General features: G+C 45.7%; 1 protein-coding gene across 5 annotated transcripts in view; it reads right to left on the bottom strand.

The window, feature by feature from the left end:
* Positions 1–24,274, bottom strand: part of LOC144940725 (CREB-binding protein-like) — a 47,623-nt gene extending 23,349 nt beyond the window's left edge. For 3 of the 5 annotated variants that reach the window (XM_078867088.1, XM_078867091.1, XM_078867090.1), the window contains exons 1-12: positions 22,675–23,137; positions 20,899–21,722; positions 16,179–16,355; positions 12,026–12,266; positions 10,094–10,207; positions 8,654–8,860; positions 6,911–7,022; positions 6,634–6,768; positions 6,210–6,327; positions 5,913–6,066; positions 5,094–5,189; positions 2,135–2,361 (exon numbers count right to left, since the gene is read on the bottom strand). In XM_078867088.1, the coding sequence (XP_078723214.1) occupies positions 2,135–2,361; positions 5,094–5,189; positions 5,913–6,066; positions 6,210–6,327; positions 6,634–6,768; positions 6,911–7,022; positions 8,654–8,860; positions 10,094–10,207; positions 12,026–12,266; positions 16,179–16,355; positions 20,899–21,722; positions 22,675–22,759 (2,490 nt within the window). In that variant the 5' untranslated portion in view covers positions 22,760–23,137. Of the gene's footprint in view, positions 1–2,134; positions 2,362–5,093; positions 5,190–5,912; positions 6,067–6,209; positions 6,328–6,633; positions 6,769–6,910; positions 7,023–8,653; positions 8,861–10,093; positions 10,208–12,025; positions 12,267–16,178; positions 16,356–20,898; positions 21,723–22,674; positions 23,138–23,171 lie in introns of those variants that run through there. The other 2 variants (XM_078867089.1, XM_078867092.1) reach the window with 2 other exon arrangements.
* Positions 24,275–25,879: the final 1,605 nt, after the last annotated feature.

Here is a 25,879-nt window from a genome sequence, read left to right as displayed (position 1 = left end):
AAAAACCTTGATCACCAAATCCTACTTGCTATTCACTATAAGGCCACTACACAAATTAAGCAGTTACTTTCACAGGATCGACCATAGCTGCACCATGGGTTTATCGGTGACGTCAGCAATAGATTGTTGAAGGCACACATTTAACCACAACCGTGATGTTCAAAAGCAGCTGAGCACAGCCTCCTACGAGATGCTGTGTTGAGTTTACATGGAAGAAGAGCAATTATAATTAGATATAAAAAGGGGGCATCTGATTTGTGAGACATTAAACCCAATAAAACACCCATGGAACATCACAGCTTCGTCTCACCGAGTGGAATTCACTGCTAACAATAAGCACCCATTTATGTTGGCTCTGGCAACAGCAGCAGCATGCCCTCGGCATCCTTGTGGGCATTTCAAGTGTGGCAACTTGCAAATGTAACATGGCCCATGCCAGCATAAGAATATTTCTTGCTTAAATAAGAAAAATTTAACCACCAGCCACATTTCATAAAAAAACATCCGAGATCGTGATTCGGGCTGTAAAAGCCAAAGCTTTTCGGCTTTGTCTACTGCAGCCTACTCAGTTGCTGCTTCAGGGGCGAGTACATGAATCCCCCCCACTAAACATTGGGGATGCGTGCATTCCTGGGAAATGTTACTCGAATTTGCTTAAAGAGAACTCTAATTTCCCAAATATAATTTTTAAATCAGGGGTTGTGTGTTCCTCGTCGATAATCCTTGAAGCAACGTGACTATGTCATGAAGTATACTAAAATACATACGTTAACATACATTTTCACTCATAATAGATAGAACTAGAAAAAACTTTCCAGAGATGGTTTAGGAGCTTATTTGATAGATGCTTCTTGGGGTGAGCAGTGTTGGAGTTACGCAGACTAAGGGGGGTAGGATCTGACAATGAAACTGGAGCCACAAGAACGTTCACCAGAAGAAGCTGGTTCTCTTCTGGGCTCTTCTACAGACCTTCTGACTTCATTGCAGAATGTTAAAAAATATATATCTGTCCAAAGACAGCTGGACAGCAATTTTTTTTCTTCCGCTCGTACAGCTCCTTTTAGCAATCATCATGCATCGCCAGCAAAGGACCATTGCGCCAAACGTGCGACCTCTTGCAACTTAAAAAAAACTGCTCTTGCTGCCATATAGGTGTCCAGTAATTTGTTTGATCTATGGATCACGGGGGTGACCATGGGGGCCAGAGCCATTCTTCAGAGGGTTGCAGTCAACTTCCAACGTACAACTGCCAACTGAAGGACAAATTGCTGGAGTTTGCGCAACAAGAAAAGCAATGTGTCCAAAAATGGACAACTGTCTCCTTCCAACTAAGCTCTCAATCGCTAGTAGACCTGTCGTAGATGCAATGGTGACATTTCTGACAAAGTCGAACCATCGGATGCCAAGAAGGCATCTTTGGAATGGCATGTGCAAGGGCTGCAGCCTATCCAAATCAGCTTGAAGCAATGTCCAGGCCTCCATACCATACAAAACTGAAAAAACACAGCACTGGAACTTGACATTTGGTGCCCAGACTTAACCGTTTCTGGGACCAAATGCAGTTCAGACCGTTCATTATTCCTGAGGCCAGGCCTTAAGAATAGTGACAAAGAAAATTGTGCTCAGGCCAGCTCATATTCCTTGTGGTGGTATAATTTAATCGGCCTTGTCGTCTGCTTTTTTGTTATAGCTGCATTAGCTCCTCATGACAGGTCCTCACCATGGGACTCAAGCTACTCCACCATCTCCAACTCCTCTACGTTGTCGAGTCCAGCTACTTTGCGACACCGACTGTACTGTACGCACATAGGGGCGTACCACGTGAACATCATTTGTAATTAATTGTCGCGGATTCATTTCGTCCTGTTACAGCGTAGCACGTCGAGAGCTCACCTCCCTCTGCACTTGGTACATGCTATGCGCGTACAATACTGTACAACGTCGCAAAATAGTCTGTTTTCACCATGTGCATTCCTATTTTGAGCTTTTTTTTAAGAACACATGCAAAACATTAAACTCACAAATAAATACAGGTTCCCCAATTCATCAACAAAGTATATGTGAAACAACACAAATATGACAACTTATGGGGGAAGGGATTCCTGTAGCGATCAGCGGCCGTCGCGGCTCTCACCTGGTTGATTGCATTCATTTGGTTAATTTGGTTCAACTGATTTGGGTGGTTGAGTGGTGGCGTCGAGCGCTGGTTGAGGACGGCTGGTGGCACTGCCATCGGGGGCATCTGCCCAAACTGGCCCCCGGGTCCTGCGGGAACACGAGCACCAACAGCGCCGGCAAACTCAGAACCCGCCGCCACACCGTGCCACGCCGGACCCCGCCAAGCTCCGAGCCCAGGTCCTGCTGATTTGAGATGGCAGATGTCACATTCACATGTGTGTTGCTATGACAAATAACATATCATTAATTCATTCAAGTAACAAAGGCATCGCGCGCACTGTCTGTATCTCAAGTTTCGCCGCACTTATAATTGATACGCGGTAATAATAAATGGTAATCTATGGTACTCAATACACAAGACTGGCATGCAAAGTTAAAAATGTTACAAGTTAGGCAAGGAAAATTTAAAAGAACACTCGCTGCATGCGATTAGTTGCTTTCGGCAGTTTTCCCCAATTGGTCTTTCATTATTTTTGAAGTATTATTGTTCGTTTCTTACTTTTGAACACTGATAATGCCGCAAAACACATTTTGGCAATTAAGGTTCTTGGAAACTACAAATTCCAAAAACTAACAAAAATATCAGTGCAGGACAACATCTATTGGGCAGATTGTTGCATACAGTAATTAATGATTAATTGATCGGGGCCAGGATTTTCAACGACAACCAAGTTACTGAATAAATGTAAATGAAGCTTATATCAAAAGCACCCGAAACACCCAAGTGACGAAAGGGACACTGCATTCTGCCACGGGATTTGAAAAATTCCCCACGTCAGGCATGCCCAGCAAACCTAATTAAAGTGCAAATTAATTATATTATATTCATATTGGCATTACTGCCCACACCTGGCATGGGGAATATGAAAACCCCGTGGCAGACCAGTCTGTCCCCTTAACCCAATGCGGCCAGTTGTATTCTATGATAAACAAAATACTACGTAACCTAATTTTTATTGCACTAACCACACTCCACAAGGGCAATGTGGAGTGGCTCACAAAACAGCCAGCCAAAATTTAATTTAATTCACCCACTCCAGGAGCAAGTAATTGGTCCGAGTTCGTGGCACTCCTCTGACTTCCCACAATCAACACCAACATGTAAAGATTCACTGCAAATGCAGGTCAGAAAAGTACAAGACACACAGTACATGCCCACATATGGTGCAGAAGTGAATTTTTCAGATGATAGTTTAGAAAAAAAAAGTTCCATGGGTGGAAACGACCAATTAGAATACAGGAACCCTTCAGGGACATGGTGGCATAAATCTGGCACATTTCAAATTTACCCACCACAGTAGATTTGGAAGCAATTTGTCCCACAGTAAATATGACATAATTGGAGGCAACTCACAATATCTGCAACTACATTCAGAACACAATGGCCAAATCTTGTGAACAAGCACGGGAGCTTTCAAATGCATACCAATGCATAAATCAAGGGGTGTGTCCACCTGGTCATGATATATTGGTACAAGGCTACAAGAAACAAACATTTGCTCTCCACGCAGTGGCAGGGGAATGGGTGATCGTGCTTCATGCAGAGAGTCTACCCCAGATCAAGCGGGCTTCCAGAAGCCATGGCAACACTTGTCTCATTCTCAGTCCTGCACGCTGGTCCCTACTGGGCCATCAATTAGCGATCACTCCACAAGTGGGTGGAAATATGTATTTCAAAAAATTATTCTCAATTACATTTAATTTGTATGTTATACTCGAGTGCAAGGCAGTTTCACATGCCGGAAGACACTTAATTATGAAGCGCAAAAGAAACAATTAAATGTACATCACAAATTGAATTACTCATTAAAATTGTAATGAATTGAAGGTTTAATACCAAACTGCGCATTTCATTTCGTCAAACAAGACCTACCATACCGTCTAAGGACTGGGCATGGATGATAATTGAAGTGGGTACTAAATATTGAGGATAAAAGAAATGGTTTAACCAAGGCAAGGGGCATCAAAACCTTTCAGCAGAGGGCATATGTCCTTCCCATTCTGCAGTACAACTGTCATACAGTGCAGTGTTCCCAATAATTTTTTGCACATTTTAAACTACCAGAGATCTCTTTTGTTAACTAATGTCTTTCTCTTCACCTATGCATTTAAACAAAGCAGCAATGATTAGGGGAAGGACAACTCAGTCATTTCATCCATGCCCAACTAAAAGGATAATTCTATTATTACACAACTCCTGTGATACCAGACAAAACACAAGAATCCGATGAGCTATGCAGCTCTTTTGCACAGACGTCCAATTGAATGCAATTCTCAGCCAAGTGAGTTTGAGCAATTTCACTCATCTGCATCAACCACCCATCCCTTACACTAACAGCATTACAAGGGGAGACATGCCACCATGCCGCCAACATCATCACAGGAGTCTTACTCAAAAGTTCTACACTAGACAGAGTTGGCTCAAAACAGTTTTTTGCAGAGCAGATTTGCAAGATTAGATGGCTACACAGAGTTGTGTGCACAAGTGATAATTTAGTTGGCCTTTCTACCAGAATCTGTGGCATTCTTTTGCTATTAGTCTGGATTTTATTTCCTCATTCTCTAAGTCTAGTCAACTAAAGCAGTTGAAATTTAGTGCGTTTCAGTTATTAAATTTTGGTGTGCGAGAGATGTTCAATTTCCTCCCATATTGAGGTCAGCCAATCAGTGAACTTCGTAAATGTTTTTATAAACATATAGTATAGTTTTTTGTCATGAGTGTCTTCCTCAGTGCACTGTAATCTATAAGGCCATTGCCGTCAGGCTTGACGATTTTAGTCCACTCATACTCTCATCCTTGACGAAACAAAAAAAACACACCGTTGACGAATTGTGTTATTAATTTCCTTAATAAAATAATGGAGCATAGAAGCTGAATGAGCTTGCCGACGGCCCCTCCGTGAACTGGCAAGTACCTGGTGGAGCTGGCATGCGGCCATGCAGCTGAGAAGGCACCCCTGGAGCGCTTGGAGCAGTTGTGTGCATTATACCGGTGTCGGACATTGGCCCATCTGCACAAAAAAAGATATCAACGTAAACTTCTTGTTATACATTATGAATAAAATCACCCTTTAAAGATCACGTCATTTCTAGACCCCCCCCCCACCCTACAAACAAAGCATTCAGTACGGAAATGGCTGAAGACAAAGGACATGCCTATACACGCCTCACCGTGACTGAAGGCACCAATGCTATCAGAATCTTGCAGAAGGCTCTCGTATGGATAAGGAGGGAGTTATTTTGTTCCGTCACTGCTTGTTGTAGATCCACCAAAAACTAAATATGGCTGCATTTAGTTATAGGGTTGATTTTTCTAAAAGTTTTTTGGAAGTTAAACATTAATCCCACTACGCTGTGCATGTACTTGTACATCCCTTTTGTTATGTCCACTGCTGGATAAGGACCTCCCCATAAATAACCCTCTTGGGTTCACCACATTGATCAACAATTAAATTTCTGTACATGATATGGTCCCGATGTGGTGCCCATTAGGATACGCGTGACTTCAATCGCACCGCATCCAGGAATTTTAGTTGCTTGCCGATACACAATGGCTTTCATGTTAACACACACACCTGGACAGAAATATTCTTCACTAGGACCTTTCCCAGGTGCGCACACATTCTCACCTATTCGTCTCACAGGGTGCCCTTAAAACACCATGTGCGCACAATAGCCCTACTGGAGCCCAAGGTTTACAAGCCTACCCGGCAATATGCACTTAGAGCTCTTACTGGGCGGTCGGATGGCCTGTCCCGGCGACATATTCATGGTCGGCATGCTAGCAGGGTTCTGCATCATCTGCTTCTGCATGCGTGACCGCCGCTTCTCCTCCAACTCCTTCTGGATCTTGTAGATCTTCTCCGCCAACAGATGGTAGTACTCCTCCTGCAAGGACACCGCACACAAAAACACGCCGTGTTACTACTTTGGCATGCACATGACTATGCCGTTCATACGCTGCTGAAGGGCAAGCGAAAGAGATGTCCACCCTCAAGGGGTGGATGACCGCGCGGGCGGGCACACCGTACCCGGCTGTTGGCAGACTCGTACATGTCCCCTTCAACCTTGCGTGCGTAGGCCACCAGGTTGCCCATCCGCCGGTCTTTCAGTGCAGCTGGGTCCGGCGTGGGGAATATGGCTTGGACACTGCCAGACGGATAATAAGTTAAAAACATGTTGTGAATAACATTAAAACGGGGGTCGGCAGTAGAGGATGAGGATAAATAAACGTGCAATTAAGGATACGCATACAGTTCTGTGTTCCTTTAACAACATCATGGATAAAGTAAGTACAGTTGATCAAAAACTGACTGCAACCCATTGAAATTCCCATGGTTTATCTTCCAAAGGGGGCTTTTTAATGGAGTCCAACAAGCCAAGCTCTTCAAGTGCTTGTGGTCAGATAATGATGGGTGTGCTTGCAGTAAAAGTGTGCAGGGTGCCGGTACTTACAGCTTGTGCACCAGGTGATTTCGCAGGTCCTGAGTGACGTGCTCGTGCCAGGCCTTGCGCACGCCTGTGCTGGGGGCAGCCGTGGCCGCACTTGCCGTAAGACCTCCGGCCTGCCCGTTATCCCCACCCATTGGGCTATAAAACACACAGACGGACACAAAAAAACTGATTTGTCGATGAAAAGTTCCGGGCAATAGTCTCGACGAAGCGGAACCCAACAGAGATTTTGCAATGGGGAAAGTGATAAGGACAATGGACGGATGCACAACCACCATACCTCTGGGATCCGATGGGCGGCAGCATACCAGGGTCCTGCATCATGCTACCCGACTGATTAGAGTTGGACATGCCCATTCCGCCAGCGCCCATACCACCCATCTGGTTGGCATCTGTGAACAAATGCACGAAAACACACGCTTTGCACGGTGGCGCCTTCATATTGTCACAGTACTTTACATGGTAAATCTGAAAATAAGGCATTTGAGCACATGTCATTTACAATTAAGCTTTGACATAGTTCCAAAATAATTTAGCAAGGTATTCATGCAATTAGAAGATTTGAGGCTTAGAAATGCATTGAAATAAAAAATAAGTTATACCGTTTTAACACCTGTTACATTTTCTTATCGTGCAGTAGCCTCTCTTATATTTCAAGAAACTGTTCAACTGAACTTAGGTCAACATCCAGCCTGTGTCGTGCAAGTTATAACACCATGTTTTGAATAGAAATGAATGTCCATTGGGAGATTAAAACGAATGTTTTTAACGCAATGATAAGAAACCCCAACAGTAGACTTCATAACTATTAATTAAAACACAGCTGTAATAAAGGCATTAAAAGTTTATTATAAAGAATGCAATTATAGATATAATATCATATTATTTTATAATACCATGTGATTTATCAAGCATTACCAATTGAAAGAACCAAGAAGATGAAATAGTAATGTCATTAACTCCTAAACAATGTAAACACAACGTGCACTAACAATGAAAAGGGTGACTATTAATTTGAACTCGAGGGTGATTTTTATCTGGAGAAAACATTCTCACGGGACACTAAACGCTTATTTGCTCTCTGCAATGCGAGTATCTGCATGCAACGAGGCGTGTTTCTGCTGCTTGGGTTTCACGCATTGCCGTTTCTTCCTCACAAACCGGGAAACATTGGGGCAAGCCATAGACATGAGATTATTATAATACGCACAAATTGAGGAAACAGCGGTCACAATCACAACACTCCTTGCTGGTGGCGTGGTGAGAATTAAGAACCGACAGCTCCCATTGCTGCTATCATCAACTTACGTTATTCCTCGTAGTTGATTGCAAACACTTAAAATAATTCAGAGCCCTACCACATGCTGTTGCTGATTTAAATTGCACAATGGGCAGATTTAGTGTGAATTTTGGATGTGTGGTTGTGCAATGAGCAGTTGCTTAAAAAAATAGACTTTATAAATACTACTGAAAAGTAGGTTGTTCATGTTGGTTTTGATGGTGTTAGGATTGATATATTCCAAGTCTGTATGATAGACATGAAATTAATCATTTGAAAAGTTAAGATTTTGGAGGCCTACCTATGGAGTCATTACAGCATTGACTTTTCAAGTTATATTTATCAAAATGGTGCGTATTACACAACGTATTTTATGCAAAAAAACAATGGAACTTTTACACATAAATTAAGTGGATGGGTCTGCATGAAATTAAAATTACTTTGGCCTGTTTGTAGGAAACGGCATTTTTGCCAACTTGCGTTATGTTATGTAGATATTTATTTGGTCGATTTCAAGTTAAATTCACGTGGTATTAGTTTTCAGCAAGTCACCTGCTGAGGAATACTGCTGTTCATTTTACTTTTTATTTCGAGTATATTGGCAGGAGTCCATAATCCCAATTCGAATCCAACTCGGTGAATTGCTCACTACCGTAAAGGAAAATGATCCAAGTAATCGTCTCTAATGAATTTACACTGGATGGATTTTTTTGCAAACAATCGTCATCTTGAAGGTATACTCACTGATGCTGTTCATGGCTCGATTGGCGCTCTGCTGCTGGGCCACATGAGGCGGACTGCTCTGGTACGGGATGCCCAGTGCGGCGTAGGCGCGCTGCATGGAGCTTGGGTCGATGGGGTTTGACGTCGAGAGACCGGGTGTGCTGGGCTGACCCATAACACCCGCGCTCACAGAGCTGCTCACACTCAGCGACGAGGCGCCGAGCAGGGCTGCACAACACACACAAAAAAGCGTGACAAAGTTTACCCACCACGCCTCGCACACCTCTGGGACGAGTACTGTTAGTGATCGCTGCGGCACACGTGTCACCGTTACGTGGCCGGTGCGGCGCACGTGTCACGGTTATGTGGCCGGTGCGGAGCAAGTGTCAGTCAGGGTAATGTGGCCAATGCCACGCCCGTTGACCACCCCCTCGTCTCCCAGTCTTGGTTTATCGCGTGCGCACGAGAAAGTCGGAAGAGCAAGACTTTACCGGCACGTGAACCTGTTCATCACACCCTGTGCCCCAGGCAACAAATACCGAAAGTCAGCCATTTTCAGTTTCTCGTCAAGAACCTCGTCAAAACCACACGAGCGATGACGCAATGTGTGTATCAGAGCTAAACCACGCTCATTCATCTCGGAAATCACTCTTCTATGCAGCGCAAGTACAAATATTCTCAGTTTAGGCAACTAAAATAAATAAGTTCCACTCTACTGGTGTAATCCACCTGGCGACAATTCGCTGTGCTTGCCTATGGCAACTCATTCGATACAGCTTCATATGGCAAGTTTGCCCACGTGCACATTAAGTGTTATTGGGATATTAACAGGGCATGTTAGTTCAGCACAGACTATTCTAAGACCGTTTACTTTGATAGCATGCAATAGTGCAACTTTGTGAAAGAAAAAAGTAAAAAAATTGTACACGACTAAAACACTGTCCTTCATTTTTGGAGTCCACTGCAAAATGGCTTAGGATAAAATGGCCGACTGCTCGAGTAATATTACAAACACAGCCAAAACGGACCCGAATCGGTCACAAGATACCCTCTCAAATCTTACACACCGTGGTATATTACTTTACCAGGACCGTAATGCACTATGCAAAAGGCCAGTATATATGTATATTCGACATATATATAACCAATTCATATCGTGCCAATATGCAAATTACAAGAGGTTTGCACAACAATAGGTGTCGTGCACCCTGCCACGGGAACATTGTGCAAATAGCGGCGATTATCAGGCACAACAAGCAACAATAAAGTTTGAAACATGTAACAGCATACAAACGACTCTGAAAATATTATACGTCAAATAATTCAACGCGTTCACGATTGGCTGCAATTTTGTTACGTGGATTTGAGCGCATTATCAAAAAGCAACCCCCCCTCTGCATTGAAAGCATTAATCAAGGTAAACCAGTCAATGGGTCCGTACGTGACCATCTTGATACTCACACTGCTGGTTGCGCTTGTCTCCAGCATTCTTGAGTGGGAGGCACACAGGACAGTCAGGTCGTGTGCAGTTCTTCCAGTGGGAGATGATCTGCCTCGATGATGCGCAGTGAGCCACTGCCAAAAGGAAGAGCCCCATCGCGGTTAGTAAACGCATGATCGAACGAACCGAGGTGCGCGCGTGCTGCCAAGTCAGTAAGGTGCATGTGGACACCTCTTAGGCAAAGGGTGCTAGTGTAAAATATCCAATCATCATGTGGGGGCCACTGTGCCGAGATATTAACTTCCTCGCCTGGCATCCAGGAGGTCGTGGGTTTGATCCCGACCCTGACACCTGTATATTTGGAGTTTGCATGTTCTCCCCCTGGTCGCGTGGATTTTTCTCCAGGTCCTCCGGTTTTCCCCTCCACATTTAGAATCAACGTGCATTTAGAGTATTTGGCTACTTTAAATTTCCACATTAGTCACTTCGTTCACCAATCACTTCTGAAAGAGCTATATAGCTCATTGTGCCTTACCTGGTAAAATAAAAAAGTTAAGTAGTTTAAAAAAGTTTCAACCATAAAACCATCCTTGCTTCACTTGCCTGTTTTGGATATTATTACAGCAGGGAACAATCCTTTTTCACTGCAATGTAAAAAACTTCTTTTCAAAAACGAATCAATGCCTAGGAATGCTGACTCAACTATTCAGAAAAACTACCCAGAATTCCTTAAGCTTAAGAGTTATTTAAATTAAAAAAAGCTATGATTGGCCAAAAGTTGTATTGCAGATTTTGGTCCTTCCTGTTGGATATAGGAACCTTATTTGATCTCTGCCTCTTACTTAAATTGAGGTCATCCAAGGATATTGAAACATCCGCTGGCTAAAAGTAAACACCTGATGGGTATGTTAAAATGTGTGGCTCAAAAGCACACATTGCTACTGTTTGCAGCGTTGATTTGGCACAGGATGTTACAGGGTTCCCACTTCTGGCTTGGTCAGTAATGTTTGTGCGACTGAAAATGTAAAACCAAATCGGTTACTCGACTGTCTAAGTTCGCCACATATATAATTTTACCAATAGAACTCACTCACTAAAGCAACAGGTTAGGCTGCACGAATTGTAACAAACAATTAAAATATATAATAACATAGGTATTTCTTTCGTATTTATCCTTGAAAAATGTCGACCAGTGAGTGGCCCTCTCAAGTAAAAATGACAAAGAGGGTCACCACAAAACTGTAACTTCCAAGCATCGGTCTATGCATGGACCTGTTTAAGGTTACACTTACTCAAGATGGAACTACCTTGTGATGCACGTACAACTTTAGAAGCAAGTCAGTGACAAAATAGAGTGCAGAGGGCCAAGGCCAAAGGAAACTTGCGAAAATACAAATTACATGCAAAAATACAGCCGCTGGCTACAACCTGAAAATCTAAACAACCGTTTTGGCAAACGAGCATGCAGTCCACGGTGCATGCCAGCAACTGAGGTATAGCTGATCGACACCAGTTTTTTGACAACAGGACTCTTCAATATATAGTGCGCAGGCCCTGTCAGGAACACAACTAGAGACAATGGAAAGTGATAGAAACAAAGAGTGTGATGCAGAGAAGCCACATTGGAAATAATAGCATTTTTGACACTGGCCATGCAGCTTCAACTGCTATTGCATTATTGTGATTATGATTATTATAATGGTTAACACGGTAAAGCCTCAACGAGCTTAAAGACTTTTTTTCAGGAGGGTCCTACAATATTTTTCTCAACTAAAATATTGCAAAGTGAACCGTTGTCACCTCAAGAGAAACAAGCTTGCAGATTGCATGTCACCTCTCCCTCCAATTGTCAATTGCTGTGCACGCAAAGGCCTGCGCTCCTTTAATGTAAGCGGGAAACATCCAAGAAAAAACTTTGCGGATGACGGCAGCAAGAAGGCGGACACGCTCACCTTGGCAGGACTTGCCGGCTTGACAGTGCGTCATGTGGTTGAGCACGTTCTTCATGGTGCGGCAGTGCGGGAGGTTGCAGGGCCGCACCTCGCCATTGCCCTGCTCGCGTCGCTGGCACTTGTGCGCGTGCAGCAGGAGCACCAGCTGCTGCTGGATCAACTTGCGCTTCTCGGGGTCGGCCGCCGGCGTGGAGGCCAGGCCCTGCGCGGGAGGTTGAGCCAGTCCACCCGCCTGCTGTGGCTGGGATAGTGAGTGTGTGGGTGTGTCAAAGGACAAGAGGATCAGGCATACGCAGCGAAAAGCAAAAAGACAAACGCAGACAGATTTAGCAGGCGATTCAAAAACACCTCCACACAAAAATAAACAAATACTATTCTAACAGGTCACTGGTACTCCAGAAATATGTAGGGGTACGATTTAATTTTAAATGCAATAAAACTGTCTCCATATTTTAACCTTACAAATGATGCGTGTGAAGAATCTAAATATTTTGGACAAACATAATATCCCCAAGTGCAGTATTTCCAGTTCAAAATGTTATCAATTTGTATCTGGGATTTCCTATATAGTTCAGCGGGTCCAACACTTTTTCCATATTCTTACCAGCAAACAGACAACTCTAGGCTTTGCAGAGAAGTTGGCTCAGCCTAAAGGCTATCCCTAAAAAACACTAACACTGATCAACACATGTATGTGAATGACCAACAGCAGCGTGCACGTGCAGACAGCCAACAAGCGGAGTTGAGCACGGGAAATGCCACTGAGGCCGCCTCTTCATCAATCAAAACACTCCACTAATCTAATTGCACTTAATCAAGCGAGTTGTGAGTAACACATATCTTCACTTCGTCAACATATAGATGCTGACAAGTTCCATCCAAAAAGGTGGAGGCCCCTGAGACACTGATTAAGGGGTCGTCAATGACAGGTCAATCACGCCACTGCTCAGGTGCAGTTTATCCTACAGGCATTGGGCTCCACAGCCTCAAAAGCTCGCAACATCCAAGACCCCCGACTTAACATGTCCTAGTTTTAATAATCTCAGAGAAGCGAGGTTCATACCTAGACAAATGTTCATATTAGTCAAATGCCCCGACGCCTCCTTCCCTACTATGGGACAAATCATCAAGGTAATATATTTTGCCTGTTTCGTGAAGATGGGAATCTGGCCATAGGTCTTAAAAGTTTAGAAGGAAGGGACAGCCAATTAGTTTGACCCGAGCACAGATGTATACATAAATGTAAACATTTATTGCATCACAGTAAGCTTATAGACTTTTTATCTAAAGATGAAAAAGTGGGTATGCAGACAACCACATCCTAATTTAAGGCACGCCTATTGACTGAACACATTAGAACAAAAAAGGCTATCCAAGGCCAACTCCAGGAATAAACAGTCCACTGATCAAATAACAATCACCCAAGGCGATTCATTGCTGGTGTGATCATTACTGTAAATTTTTTAGAGGGTGACCCCAAAATGCACATGCTATATAATTATTTTTGTATTACAGGATAAATATATACTCTTTGGTTCTTTCGGTAAAGTCACGTAGGTATAAAATAAAATAAATCACGACGTTTCGGGCGCAACACAAGAGTCCGTCATCAGGTGGGAAAGCATTTTATTTTATACCTACGTGACTTTACCAAAATAACCAAAGAGTATGGATTCCTGCAGTCACGAAAACTTCAAATCAAGAGGATAAATAGAGAAAATATAAAAACACTCACGGGGACACGCTGCTACTTTACATCAACTCTGCGGACTTATCTTTGTGCGTGATGTGTCTGCTACATGATGGCTAAAAGTTAATTCTCAGGTGAACAACAAAAACATATCTATTCCTTTGATAAGCATAGGCATTTTTAGGCCATTTAACCCTGGCTGCCTGGATAACTTTTCAGGAAATAAACACTCAGCAATGGATGAAACATTTTAATTTGCGTAGCTGAAACTTGCTTAAATTACTACATTTTGTACTGATATTTTCATCCAAGCAACTTATCCTAAAGACATTTTCACTGCTATGTACTAGCCAGTTTTGCTACGTTTAACACGTGGGCTTTCGTGACCAATATGCAAAGGTTTTTTTGGGTTAGAATGCGTAAAGATAATTTTCCAGAATCAACATTCTAGCAAATCACCTGATGAAGCTGGTTGTAATCACCAGTGAAACGTCATACTCGAATTGTAAATGTTGTGAATTTATTCTCTAACACACCAGTGTGCTGAAGTCGTAACCAATTGCCAAATTTTGTTTACACGATACACCTCTCTAATTGGATGTGTCGGGTGGTGGTGGGTTAACGATACATTTATATTTACATGATCGAACCCAAAAAAAAACTATATTATTAACAGCTTGGCTCCATCGCAATATTAGCAAGCATGGCACTCACGTGCACATCCACCAGTGCCGAGTACAGTGCATGAGTTAATGTCGGCAGCAGCGTCTGCATACGAGCACATGGAGCATAAAAGCCTACAACACCTTACAGGGATTTCCAAACCACAACTATTTTAGAGCGCACATCAATTTTGCATTAAACTATAAATACACACATTATGTATGTGCGGGCTCCACTCTTTCTTGACCCTATTGACAGAATTACCTAACAAAACAAGCAATCGATTTTCTGCTTAATGCAATCACTCGATTGAAATGCGTGGTATCCGATATACACACTGCATAAAAAACACACAAATGCATCAACGTAAAATGAAGACATGCTAAAGTGCAAGTTTTTATAAAGAAAGCCAACCGAGGGATGATGTAATTACAACGAAACCACGGTATGCAATACCAATCGAACCTGATCAGAACTGAGGATGGTGTCAACATGTTAACACCTCCATTTAATAATGTCCAAATAATAATTCCTGATACACAGCAACCTATGAGCCTCGTAAAACATTAGGATTCTTTTCGGTTTACCTTTTGACACAGGAGCTGGCTAAGACCAAACCAAGTACGAACACAAATTCACAAAATGGGTTTTTGTGAAACCATATTTGCCTTTGGTGGAAGAACAAAAATCTAACCACTTGACGTAAAAAAAGGTTTGATCGCGGTGGTTAACCCTAGCGCTTTAGTGCACAACATCGGAGGTTTTGGCTTCAAGAGCTTGATACAGGTATAAACCTCAAGCCAACAGACCCTTCCAGCGAGGGGTTAGTTTGAGAACTTTTGTCATACTCACTATGTTACAGAGTTGTTTCTTTTTGTTTGCATTTTGACGGCTTGTGATGAGGTTATTGCAAACATGATGCCTTGTATAAAGGTGTCATATTTTGTACCAGTTAAAAGGGTAAAAACCTATTACTATATTTTGCCACTGGTAAAGGAGATCTCATAGTGTAAACGTTTTTATTAACCATGAGTGGCACTGCATTCCTGCAGATATTGACTTACCTCAGCCAGTTTTCATCGGCCTCGTTTAGAGAGTATGAACATCTGTGTCGTTAACATTGGTTATCGTGCTTTGTTTAGGGAAATGGAGATATTTAGAAATACACCTATTAATGCACATTTAATTGTTCGCTCAATAGTCTGCTGCGTTAGTTACGCGCACAATGCAGTGCCAATTAATTTGCACGCATGGTGTGGATCTTCCACTCATCTAAACGTTTGGGATTCCTGATCAGCATTTTCCCCCTCAAAAATTTAAGTACTCCAATTTGTACTTGTGTTCTAATTTTCAAATAATATTCCAATTTCCAAGATTTCCATTAAAAGAAGTGTGAAAACATGAGAACTCCCATTTCCAATGTCAGCAAATGTTCCCTGTAAATAAAAAGTCAACTCTCTCTTTTACTGTCATTTTAAATTGCGGGAATATGCTGAACATCCAGCATAGAGAAGGCCTCACATGGATAGAGGCATTGGTGTCGAAAAATTAGGAAATTAGTAGAGATACTGTTATTCTATACCCTCTTATTAGAAATCAGTGAAAATAAAATCTGCGGGTTTGCACTTTTATTGGGCCTATAAACTTTCAATAGCAAAGGCTTCTCTCGTATGGATCGATGATGGACCCTTGAATCGTTGTGGCAATGCCACCACACACACACATTTCCACCCAAGTGTCGATATGTGCCACTGCAACTATCTCGGCAGGTGTGGCAATGAATCCGTCCACGGCGCTCACCATGTTGGCCATGCTGGTGATGGAGGTGTTCTTGAGGTCGCTGGGGAAGCCCGGCATGCTGTTCATCATGCCGCCCTTGTTCTGCATCGTGCTGCCCATGGCCGCAGCGCTCAGTTGCTGGTTGGTGGCCTGGTTGTACTGCTGGCCGTAGGCGCCACCTCCCATGGATGGTGTCATCTGCAATATGCACACAGCAAGAATCATGTGAGAACTTTTTACAAGCGAGTGAGTTCATGTGAGTGATGGTTTTCACCGTGTGCAACAAGGAACACACACAAGTGCGAATGAGGAAATGAAGACAGAACTGACAGGGGTTAGTTAAGTAGAACATTGCAATGACTGATGGAGGATACCCTGTTAGGACATAACATTTAAATATAATAATTATTCAACACTGTGCAGCCTCATTTTTGCAGAATTAAACAAACCTACAAAGTGTGTTTACGTTCATTTATACTACACCTTGTTTTCCAGAATGGTATTCACATTGGAGCACACCCACTACTGTTCAAATATGCACTTGTATTCATATTTTGCGAACAACACATACAATAAAGTGCCCTAATGCAGGCTTCCCAAGACTAAGAGTTAGGCATATCCAGTGCACCAACAAAATTTTACACCACACACCTATGCCACTTAGCCAAGCCACAAAAGCAAAGCAACATCTCTTCACATCCAAGAACTAATTAACCACCGCAAATCGTCGTCTAAGTTAAAGCAAGCTGTAGGAAAACTACGTTCACCTGTGCATTCTACAGTAAGAATATTTACTCGTAAATGACCGAAACATCGCACCGATGTCCATGCTTCGGCACAACATTCGCACGTGCAAACATTGTTTACAGCGTCTTGCAGCAGCCATTTTGTTTTACTGATAATCCCAAACTAGTTTTTTTTGCAAGTAGACACTGCTTTTAAATCGCGAACCAATATCCATGCAATACGGATGTGCAGTTGTTAAAATCCTCACTCGCTAACGCTTAACATGCAACGTGCGAAAACTCTTTCAAGCCCCATCACCAATGTAGATTTGAAAACCTGCAAAAATGTTCCGCCAATTTTGCATTGGGATACATAATTCGACATTGCACATTACCCACAACAGTGCCACCAAGATTTTAACATTTTCACAATAAAACAGGAGTGTTTGCGAAATTAAAGGCTTGCCTCTTTACAACGTACAAACTGAAACTCAGAGCTACAACCATTGAATTGCAAATACGTATTATCCTTACATGCTTCATTATTTAAAGTTTGCAATGCACTACAAATGCGTTGAGAATTATTTTCAGTTTCCGTGTATGCATAAACACCAAGGAAATTATATATATACAACGTTTCACAGTCAAATGGTCTCAAGTCATAAGCACAGCTCCATGCTAAAATACCTCTGACGAACACGTTTTGCAAGCTACGCAAAAAAGGTGCACGTGTTATACTCAACTACTGTACTTTCTGGCTCCTCAAACATTGCATGGATGAGAATGCAGATGAAACAACCCAAAATGCATATGGTTAAGAAAAACATACATTTCTAGTTATCAAGGAGAGTGTCTCGCTATCCACTACCACAAACAACAATCACTTTCAACAAACAGTGCTTTTACACTTACTTCAACGCACCGACAAACTACACAATGTAACCGGCACCTTTAAGCATATGCGTTTTGGTGAAGCGTGGGCCGAAACGCACAATACAAGGCACAGTATCGGCTGAGCCACCAAAACCGGTCTAACACGGACAACAATGCCGGTCAACAACACCGATCCGCACGCTGCTTTTTTTTCACACAACTTCTCTCTCTCAAGCAGATATCGCACACACACAAGCAACACAGGACCCACCCACCCAACCACCCCGCTCGCACGGAAGGCAGGCATATGCATTAACACACGCACCACGGACAGACGTGGGGTGGGGTGGGCGAGCAAGGCCGTGCCTTTTAAAAGCACGGGGCGTAAACACTTTAAAATGGCGAGACACGCTCGTGGAAAAAAAACTTGTACAATGCCCAACCCCACACGGGCCTCAATCGCTGCTGCTGCGACTTCTCTAAAGCTGAGTGTGTTGCAGGCCTACGCTTTACCCAATGCCTAAATAACAATACAAAAACCGACAACCATCCCCCGCCCTTCAAATGCCTTCACGGCAATCCACTTGCCTGCAGAGATGACGTGTTGTTGTTGTTGTTGGGTTACACTTCGTAGGCGCATTTATTTTGTCACCAGTTTAATAATCCGCAGCCATCGTCAATTCGACTGTTAGATGATCAGGGCCCTTCAAAGCCGTCACTATTGGGAGGTTGATATTGATTATTGATAAGCTGTCGTTCATCCACTGCTGGATGAAGAGAGGAGTGGTGGGGGGGGGTCCCTAACCAATCTTCACATCTCCGTTTACTGCCGGCTGGTGATTGACAGCTCTAAACACTCGCTACATTAAAGTACAGTATGCTGCGTGCTATGCATACACGACTGCGCTGCTGCTATATGCACCTACAGTGCGCACTAGATGCAATGCATTGCTACACATCTCGTATATGCTGCATCGTATATGCACAGTTCCACATTCTTACGCGTAGGAGCATTGTAAGGCAAGTGTAAGCACGGATACGGATCTGCGCATATGCGAGCATGCACTTTACACAGGCTGCTATAACGCGCATGCACCACCCACCGCAAAATGATACTGCACGCGTGGCGAACGTTTCATTTCACGCAAATACACACATGCATGCATCGACGCCAAACACACACGGTACACAAAACACGCTCACGAAGATAGAAACACACACGCGCATAACATTGGCGATAACACAGTCAAACGCACGCGTCATTATATAATACACAACACGGCTGGCTAATCCGGGGCACTGCAATTCACCTCTCTTAATCCCGACATGAAAATTCTAAACCCCGAGCGAGCAACGCGGGGCCTAGCGGCGGCTGATGATGATGGTGGTGGTGGCTACTCAACGTATCGCCACTTGGTGCAGCATCAGTCGCATCAAGCAGCAGCAGACACCAGGCAATGCCACATTCTCTCAACTCCACCGGTTCCCCCCCATAGGAGGGAATCATCAGTAGTTTCAAGCAGCAGCAGTCCACATGCAATGCCACAATCTCTTAGCTCCACCGGTTCCCCCTTTAGGAGGGAATCATCAGTAGTTCCAAGCAGCAGCAGTCCACAGGCAATGCCACAATCTCTTAGCTCCACCGGTTCCCCCTTTAGGAGGGAATCATCAGTAGTTCCAAGCAGCAGCAGTCCACAGGCAATGCCACAATCTCTTAGCTCCACCGGTTCCCCCTTTAGGAGGGAATCATCAGTAGTTCCAAGCAGCAGCAGTCCACAGGCAATGCCACAATCTCTTAGCTCCACCGGTTCCCCCTTTAGGAGGGAATCATCAGTAGTTTCAAGCAGCAGCAGTAGCAGACACCGCCACATTCTCTCAGCTCCACCGGTCCCCCCATAGGAGGGAATCCCTACACCAGGAGTTAGGTGGCTATCCCCAATGCCCAAGCAGCACCGCTCACTCACACGTTCAGGATATCCCCCCCCACCTCCCCAATAAGGACGGATAAACGCAACATGTTCGTCATTACAACACCGTCGTAAGAGGAAAGATATGTAACAAGGATAACGTGTTTGAGGAGCGTTACCGATCAATATCGCAATCTCAAAGTGCACGTACAGGCTCCAAGGCCTTCCCTTTATCTTTACTATCTGTCCGTATAACTTACACATCTGTAAATATTCACGGTTCTGTCTGACGGATTGAAATGCCGCTATAGACGCCAAAATCGATGCAAAAGTAGAGCACTGGGCAGTGCAGCAAACATTCCCCCATTCGAACCACCTCTCCCGCGCCCCTACATGGCCCATTCAATTGGTCCCCATTTACTCACACTTGCAATAACAAAGACAAAGCTTCACCCCCCTCCCCGCGTAGCCTTAACAGACTGTGGGGGCAAGTGCTGTTAGCGAGCACCTATTAAGGCCGTCACGGCACTCGAGGGGGTGGCCAACACCACACGCGGCCGCCTTTGTCTCCCCAGTGACGATGTTTATAAAACACACACACACCAGCCACGACGGAGAGGATACACGTCTCGAAAACCACGTCCAAAAGAAACGCAATCGTGTTTGAATCGAAGTTGTCCTTTGCATACAACAAACGCAAGAGGCCAACATTTTTCTAACACAATGGCCTGAACCCCCCCATTCCCCAGTCGAAACTTGTGCGTTGCGAGTGACAAACTAAAGCAGGCAACCCTAGTAAATAGTTGGTATTGACGGCATCACTGGAGGGGTCCCCCCCCCCTCTCTCATGTGCGAGAGAGGTTGTGTGCATGAACCAACGTGGACTACGGGGGGTAAAAACCCACCACCACCCACCAAACCCCCCCGTTCAATGGCACAAGGGGCGATGATATTTCTGCACGCAGCACCCGCGTTATACGCGTGTGAGCGGCGGCTTCCTTTGTCCTGCGGACGGAGGAGGAGGGGGCAGCTGGAGGAGGAGTGGCGTGAGTTAGTAGAGGGGGGTGAGGGGTGGTCATGAGGGGTGGTCATGGAGGGGGGGGGGAAGCTGCGTTTTACAACCCAACACAAGCTCTATTTGGGCTGCGTGTTTGAGAACGAAAAGAAATAACACCGAATACGAAGGAATCTTTTCGCGGTGGACACGAGACGCAAACACAGAGCCATCACACCTACCTTGTTCATGGCACCGGCCTGAGACTGCGCCAGGCCGGGGTGATTCCCCGGCGTCGCCTGGGCCAGGGTCTCGGCCAGGAGGCTGTTGGCTCCCACCGTGCCCTGGAACTGCATGGCGGCACGGGGAGGCGCGGGGCCTCCTGCTCCTCCAGCCATGCCCCCCAGGCTGTTGGCCGAAAGGGGCCCGTTCAACATTTGTCCCTGTTGCCCGCCTTGCTGCTGCTGTTGCTGCTGCTGCATCATCGTTTGCGCATTGCTGTTCAGGAGTGTTTGGTGGCCCTGCCCCATGCCAGAGTTCATGGCATTCTTCACCGCCGGATTCAGCATTCCACCTTGCATGCCCACAGAGCCAGGGTGGCCCTGCTGCTGCTCGGGCCCCCCGTGGCCGCCTGGTCCTCCCTGCCCACCTACCCCAGCCAGCATGCCGGGAGGTGAGGTGAGGCCGCCCTGCGCCGCAGGGCTTTTCACGGCATTGCCCAGCACCGTGGACACGTTAGGACTGTGCTGCTGTTGTTGTTGCTGCTGACCAGCGCCGACGGATGCCGAAGACTGCCCGGCAGCCTGGCCCTGAGCTGAGCCGGCGGTTCCAGAGGCCGCACCGGCACCACCGCCAGGGCCCAAGTTGGAGGTGCTGCCCGCTCGAAGCAGCTCGGACAGCTGCTTGTGCTTGGCGGCGGCGTCGTGCATCATGGAGGTGGCGCCCCCGCCACCCATGGTTCCCGGCTCCCCGCCGTTGGGCAGCCGGGACAGGGGGTCGCTCGACGGTATGAGTTCATCTGGCAACTCGCTTTCCAGCTCGAACAGCACCGAGCCGAAGGCAGTGTCTGCGCGCCAAGTCGGGGAGGAGGGGGGGGTTGGTGGTAATTAGCAACGTGGAACAAACATGTGCAACGGTTGTCCGTGTGGATGTTGGTGGAAACCGGTGGTTAATTGTTCAGTTTTCTGCTGGGTGGGAAGGTGGAGGGGGGGAGCTTTGAAGGCTAAAGGCAGCGCGCGGTGCACGGAGGAATCGCGTGCGAACACGCGCACGTGCATAACGCACCGACACGCGCGCGTGCAACATTCGATTCGTGCACAAATGCACGAGACACCACCAGCACGCGTGTGCACAGTTATGGGCCCCTTGGCAACACTCGCATCACAAACATCGTTGAATTCGGCGTTGGAAATTTCTGCAATTCTAAACCAATCGCGTCTCTTTAAAGCGTCTGTGCCAACAAACCTAAAATCTCATAACAGTATAATTGCTGTTTTATAGCACTGTATGCATTAGACTACTCAACGTACTGTATGTATATCATGTGCACACGTAGCGTAGACTTAACAGGCATACGGTCTGGATTTACAATGCACACCGTTCAATGCAACCAAACATTACACTGACGACACCAACAAACCCCATTTTCGCAACACATACAGAGACGCCTGCTATGTCGCAGTTTAACCAACTGAACCATTCACAACATTGGCACTTAACATCAAATAAATGCGATGTCATGCATTTGCCCAACAACGCACGGTCCACGACTCCCTTTTTCAGGAGGGTCCTGCGATTTGCACGTTCTGGCCAATTTAAAGCCCCCAACACTCCCCCGCTCACTGAATTCAAGTAATTCAACTTCCCGCCACACCACAGAGGACGAGACGTGGGGAGGAGGGTTAACGAATGCCACCAGTTCCCCTTATCGTCCCTATCCCGTCCTGAGACGACCCTGCCGACCCGGGGTATCCCCCACCACCACCACCATCACCACCAACCACACCACCACCACCAACCTGCGCCGTCGCTGGCGGAGAGAGTCGGCGAGGAGATCTTGGGCCGCTTGGCGGCGGGCGGTCCGTCCATCAGGTTCTCGGCCATTTTGCAGCAGCAGCAGCCTCCCCGTGGCCAGAGATCATTCGGAAAACGCCGTCGCCCGCGAGCCCCTCCGTCGAGACTTGTTGCTGCTGGTGGAGATTTCCCTTTAAATCCTCGTCTTATTTCTTTGCCTTCGAACGCGAGCGTCTTCCTCCTCCACCTTCCTCCCCCTACCGTCCTGCTCCCCTATCTCTCTCTCTCTCTTCCTTGTATTCCCCTCGTCTCAAATCGCTCGTATAGTAGTGGCCGTCTGTCTCGGTAGTTCCAACTCAATAATTACCGTCGTCGTCTTCTTCCTTAAATCAGTGGCCCCCTCGGGCAGTCCGTACGCAACACAGCCATGGCCGGTGCGGTCCACCTCGTCGTGGCCGCACGCCCGTCCCCCCCACACCCACCCACCCACCCTAGCCCCAACCTCGTCGTCGACTTTGCTTCTCCTCCTCCTCCTTCTTCTCCTCGTCGTCGTCGTCCCAATAGAACCAATCGCTTCTGCCTCTCGCGAGCAGCCGGGGTTCCTCCTCCCCCCCCCCTTTCTCGGCCTTCCTTCCCCACCGCCGACCAGCCGAAGGCGGCGACGACGGCGAAGAGAGCCGTGAAGGCGGCTCGCCGTCCCGTGTCCTGGCTGATCAGGGCATCGTCCAACCCTCCCGAGGGATGAGGGAGGGAAGGCCGGGCCGGGAGAGACAGACGGGCCCCGCGGGGGACGCCCAAGCTTAGGCCGAAGCCTTACGTTTTACCTAGCGCCCCTGCCGACGAAAACACTACTTTGCCCGCAGATGAAGGACGCGTAAAGGGGGGGCCCCCCCGAGTCGAGATATAAATTTTATTTTTTTTTTGCTTCCGCTGGACGACTCGACGGTTATACTTGAGATTTACGGTGAAAAAATAAAATATAGGGGCTGTTGATTAATTATTTTATATTTATTTATCTCCTCCCCCCGCCTTGCCGTGTAATCACCTCGTCGCTGAAATCCAGAAAAAAACTGAAAAAAACCCCCAACCTCCCTCCACCCGTTATCGAATCCGCGAAGCTCGTTTAAAATAATAAAAAAATGTCAATAAATAATTCTTAAGCTTTCTTTTCCAAAAATAAAAAATAAAAATAAAGCGAGCGAGAAGGGAGAGAGAAAAAAAATCCAAAAATGGTGACGGCTCCACCGGGGTGCAATGGAAGCAAGGCAGCGAACGGAGCGCGGCGGCGGCGGTCGAAGCGGCCACGGCTACGGCAGCGACGCCAACCCTCAACAAAACACAAAGAGCGACCACGAAGAGCCCTCCTCGCTCGTCTAAGCGCGCGTACGGAGGGCAGGAGAGGCACAGCGGAGGCGACGGCGAACAGCAGACGGACGGCGACTGCCGGGCTGCGGCTGTGTGTCCCGGCGGCCGAGACCGCGGCTCCCGGGCGGGCGGGCGAGAGAACCTCCAAACAAAATGGCGGCTGTTGATCTTAAAGTTTTACGTTCGCCCGAGGAAGCCAACAACGGAGGAGCCGCGCAGCCCGACGGAAACGCACGAAGCCTCGACGGAAACGCACGAAGCTAATCCGATTCGCTCTCACCCCCCCCCAATCCAACCCTCCCTTTTCCTCGTGCCCCCACCCACACACACAGCCCCCACCCACACACAGGCCCCTCCCCCTTTCTCTCCCCCCCCCTTGTATGTAACAACGCACACGTTCGTTACGTCACCGCGCAGGCACACACACGTCCCCTCCCCCCCACTTCGAATAGGCTCCGCCCCCACCGTATAGCCCCGCCTCACCTCCTGCAAGCTCCGCCCACTCCTCTCACAAGCTCCGCCTTCGTCACACCCATTTGCTTACCTCTTGCCCCCCCCCATCTCACCGATGCACCGCTCAGAAGTACGTAACTAGAACTAAATTTCGATTTAAAGCTTTCGTGACTGCAGGGATTCATCTTCTTGGTTCTTTCGGTAAAGTCACGTAGAATGGAAATAATAATATGAAAAAAATAAAACAATAAAATAATTCTCACGACGTTTCGGCCACAACGCAAGCAGCCGTCCTCAGGTGTTTTCCACTTGAGGACGGCTGCTTGCGTTGTGGCCGAAACGTCGTGAGAATTATTTTATTGTTTCATTTTTATTATTTTATTATTTCCATTCTACGTGACTTTACCGAAAGAACCAAGAAGATAACAAGAACTACTTATATTCTTGTTTTTTTCGGTAAAGTCACATAGAAGGGAAAAAAAATACAAATATAAAACAATACAAATTATCACGACGTTTCGACTGCAACACAAGCAATCATCATCAGGTGTGAAATCCACAGCAAGAACATTTGAAAAAAATTATCTTTCTGTGGATTTTACACTTGATGATGATTGCTTGTGTTGCAGTCGAAACGTCGTGAGAATTTTTATTGTTTAATGTTTTTATTACTTAATTTTTTCCCTTCTACGTGACTTTACCGAAAGAACCAAGAATATGAATCCCTGCAGTCACGACAGCTTTAAATCAAAATTTAACTAAAACTACTTATATTCTTGGTTCTTTCGGTAAAGTCACGTAGATAGAAAATAAAATACTATTTTAAAAATAAATTAAAATGAAAAATAAAAGCAAAAAACCACGACGTTTCGATCGCAACACAAGCGGGTTTCAGCAGGCGGAGAGATGAAGATCGCTTGTGTTGCGATCTCAACGTCGTGGTTATTTGCTTTTATTTTCAATTTTATTTTATATCCACGTGACTTTACCGACCGAACCAAGAAGATGAATTCCTGCAGTCACGAAAGTTTTAAGACAAAAATATAACTACTTAGTTTAACACGTAGGCTTTCGCGATCAATATAATCAATAATATAGGTTTTTTTTGTTGGGTTAGATTGCGTAAATATAAATGTGTCGTTACAACCGCCACCACCCGACACAGCCAACCAATCAGTAAGGTTTGTCACGTAAACAGAACGTGCCAATCAATTCCTTACCAGTACGGCACACCGGTTGTGTGTTGGAGAGCAAATCCACAACATTTACTACTACAATTAACTACTACACTCAGTCTCCTTTCCATTCTTGCCTCATGGAGCTAAATGCCAACGTCGAGAGGTCTTGCTCGCCACGACGAGAAGGCGATAGGAGTTGCGGTTCGTGTCGCTT

This window comes from Lampetra fluviatilis, chromosome 23 (genome assembly GCF_964198595.1).
Source record: "Lampetra fluviatilis chromosome 23, kcLamFluv1.1, whole genome shotgun sequence".
NCBI lineage: Eukaryota > Metazoa > Chordata > Hyperoartia > Petromyzontiformes > Petromyzontidae > Lampetra > Lampetra fluviatilis.
Note: the sequence above shows the minus strand (reverse complement) of the source record. Positions and strands in the feature narration are given on the sequence as shown.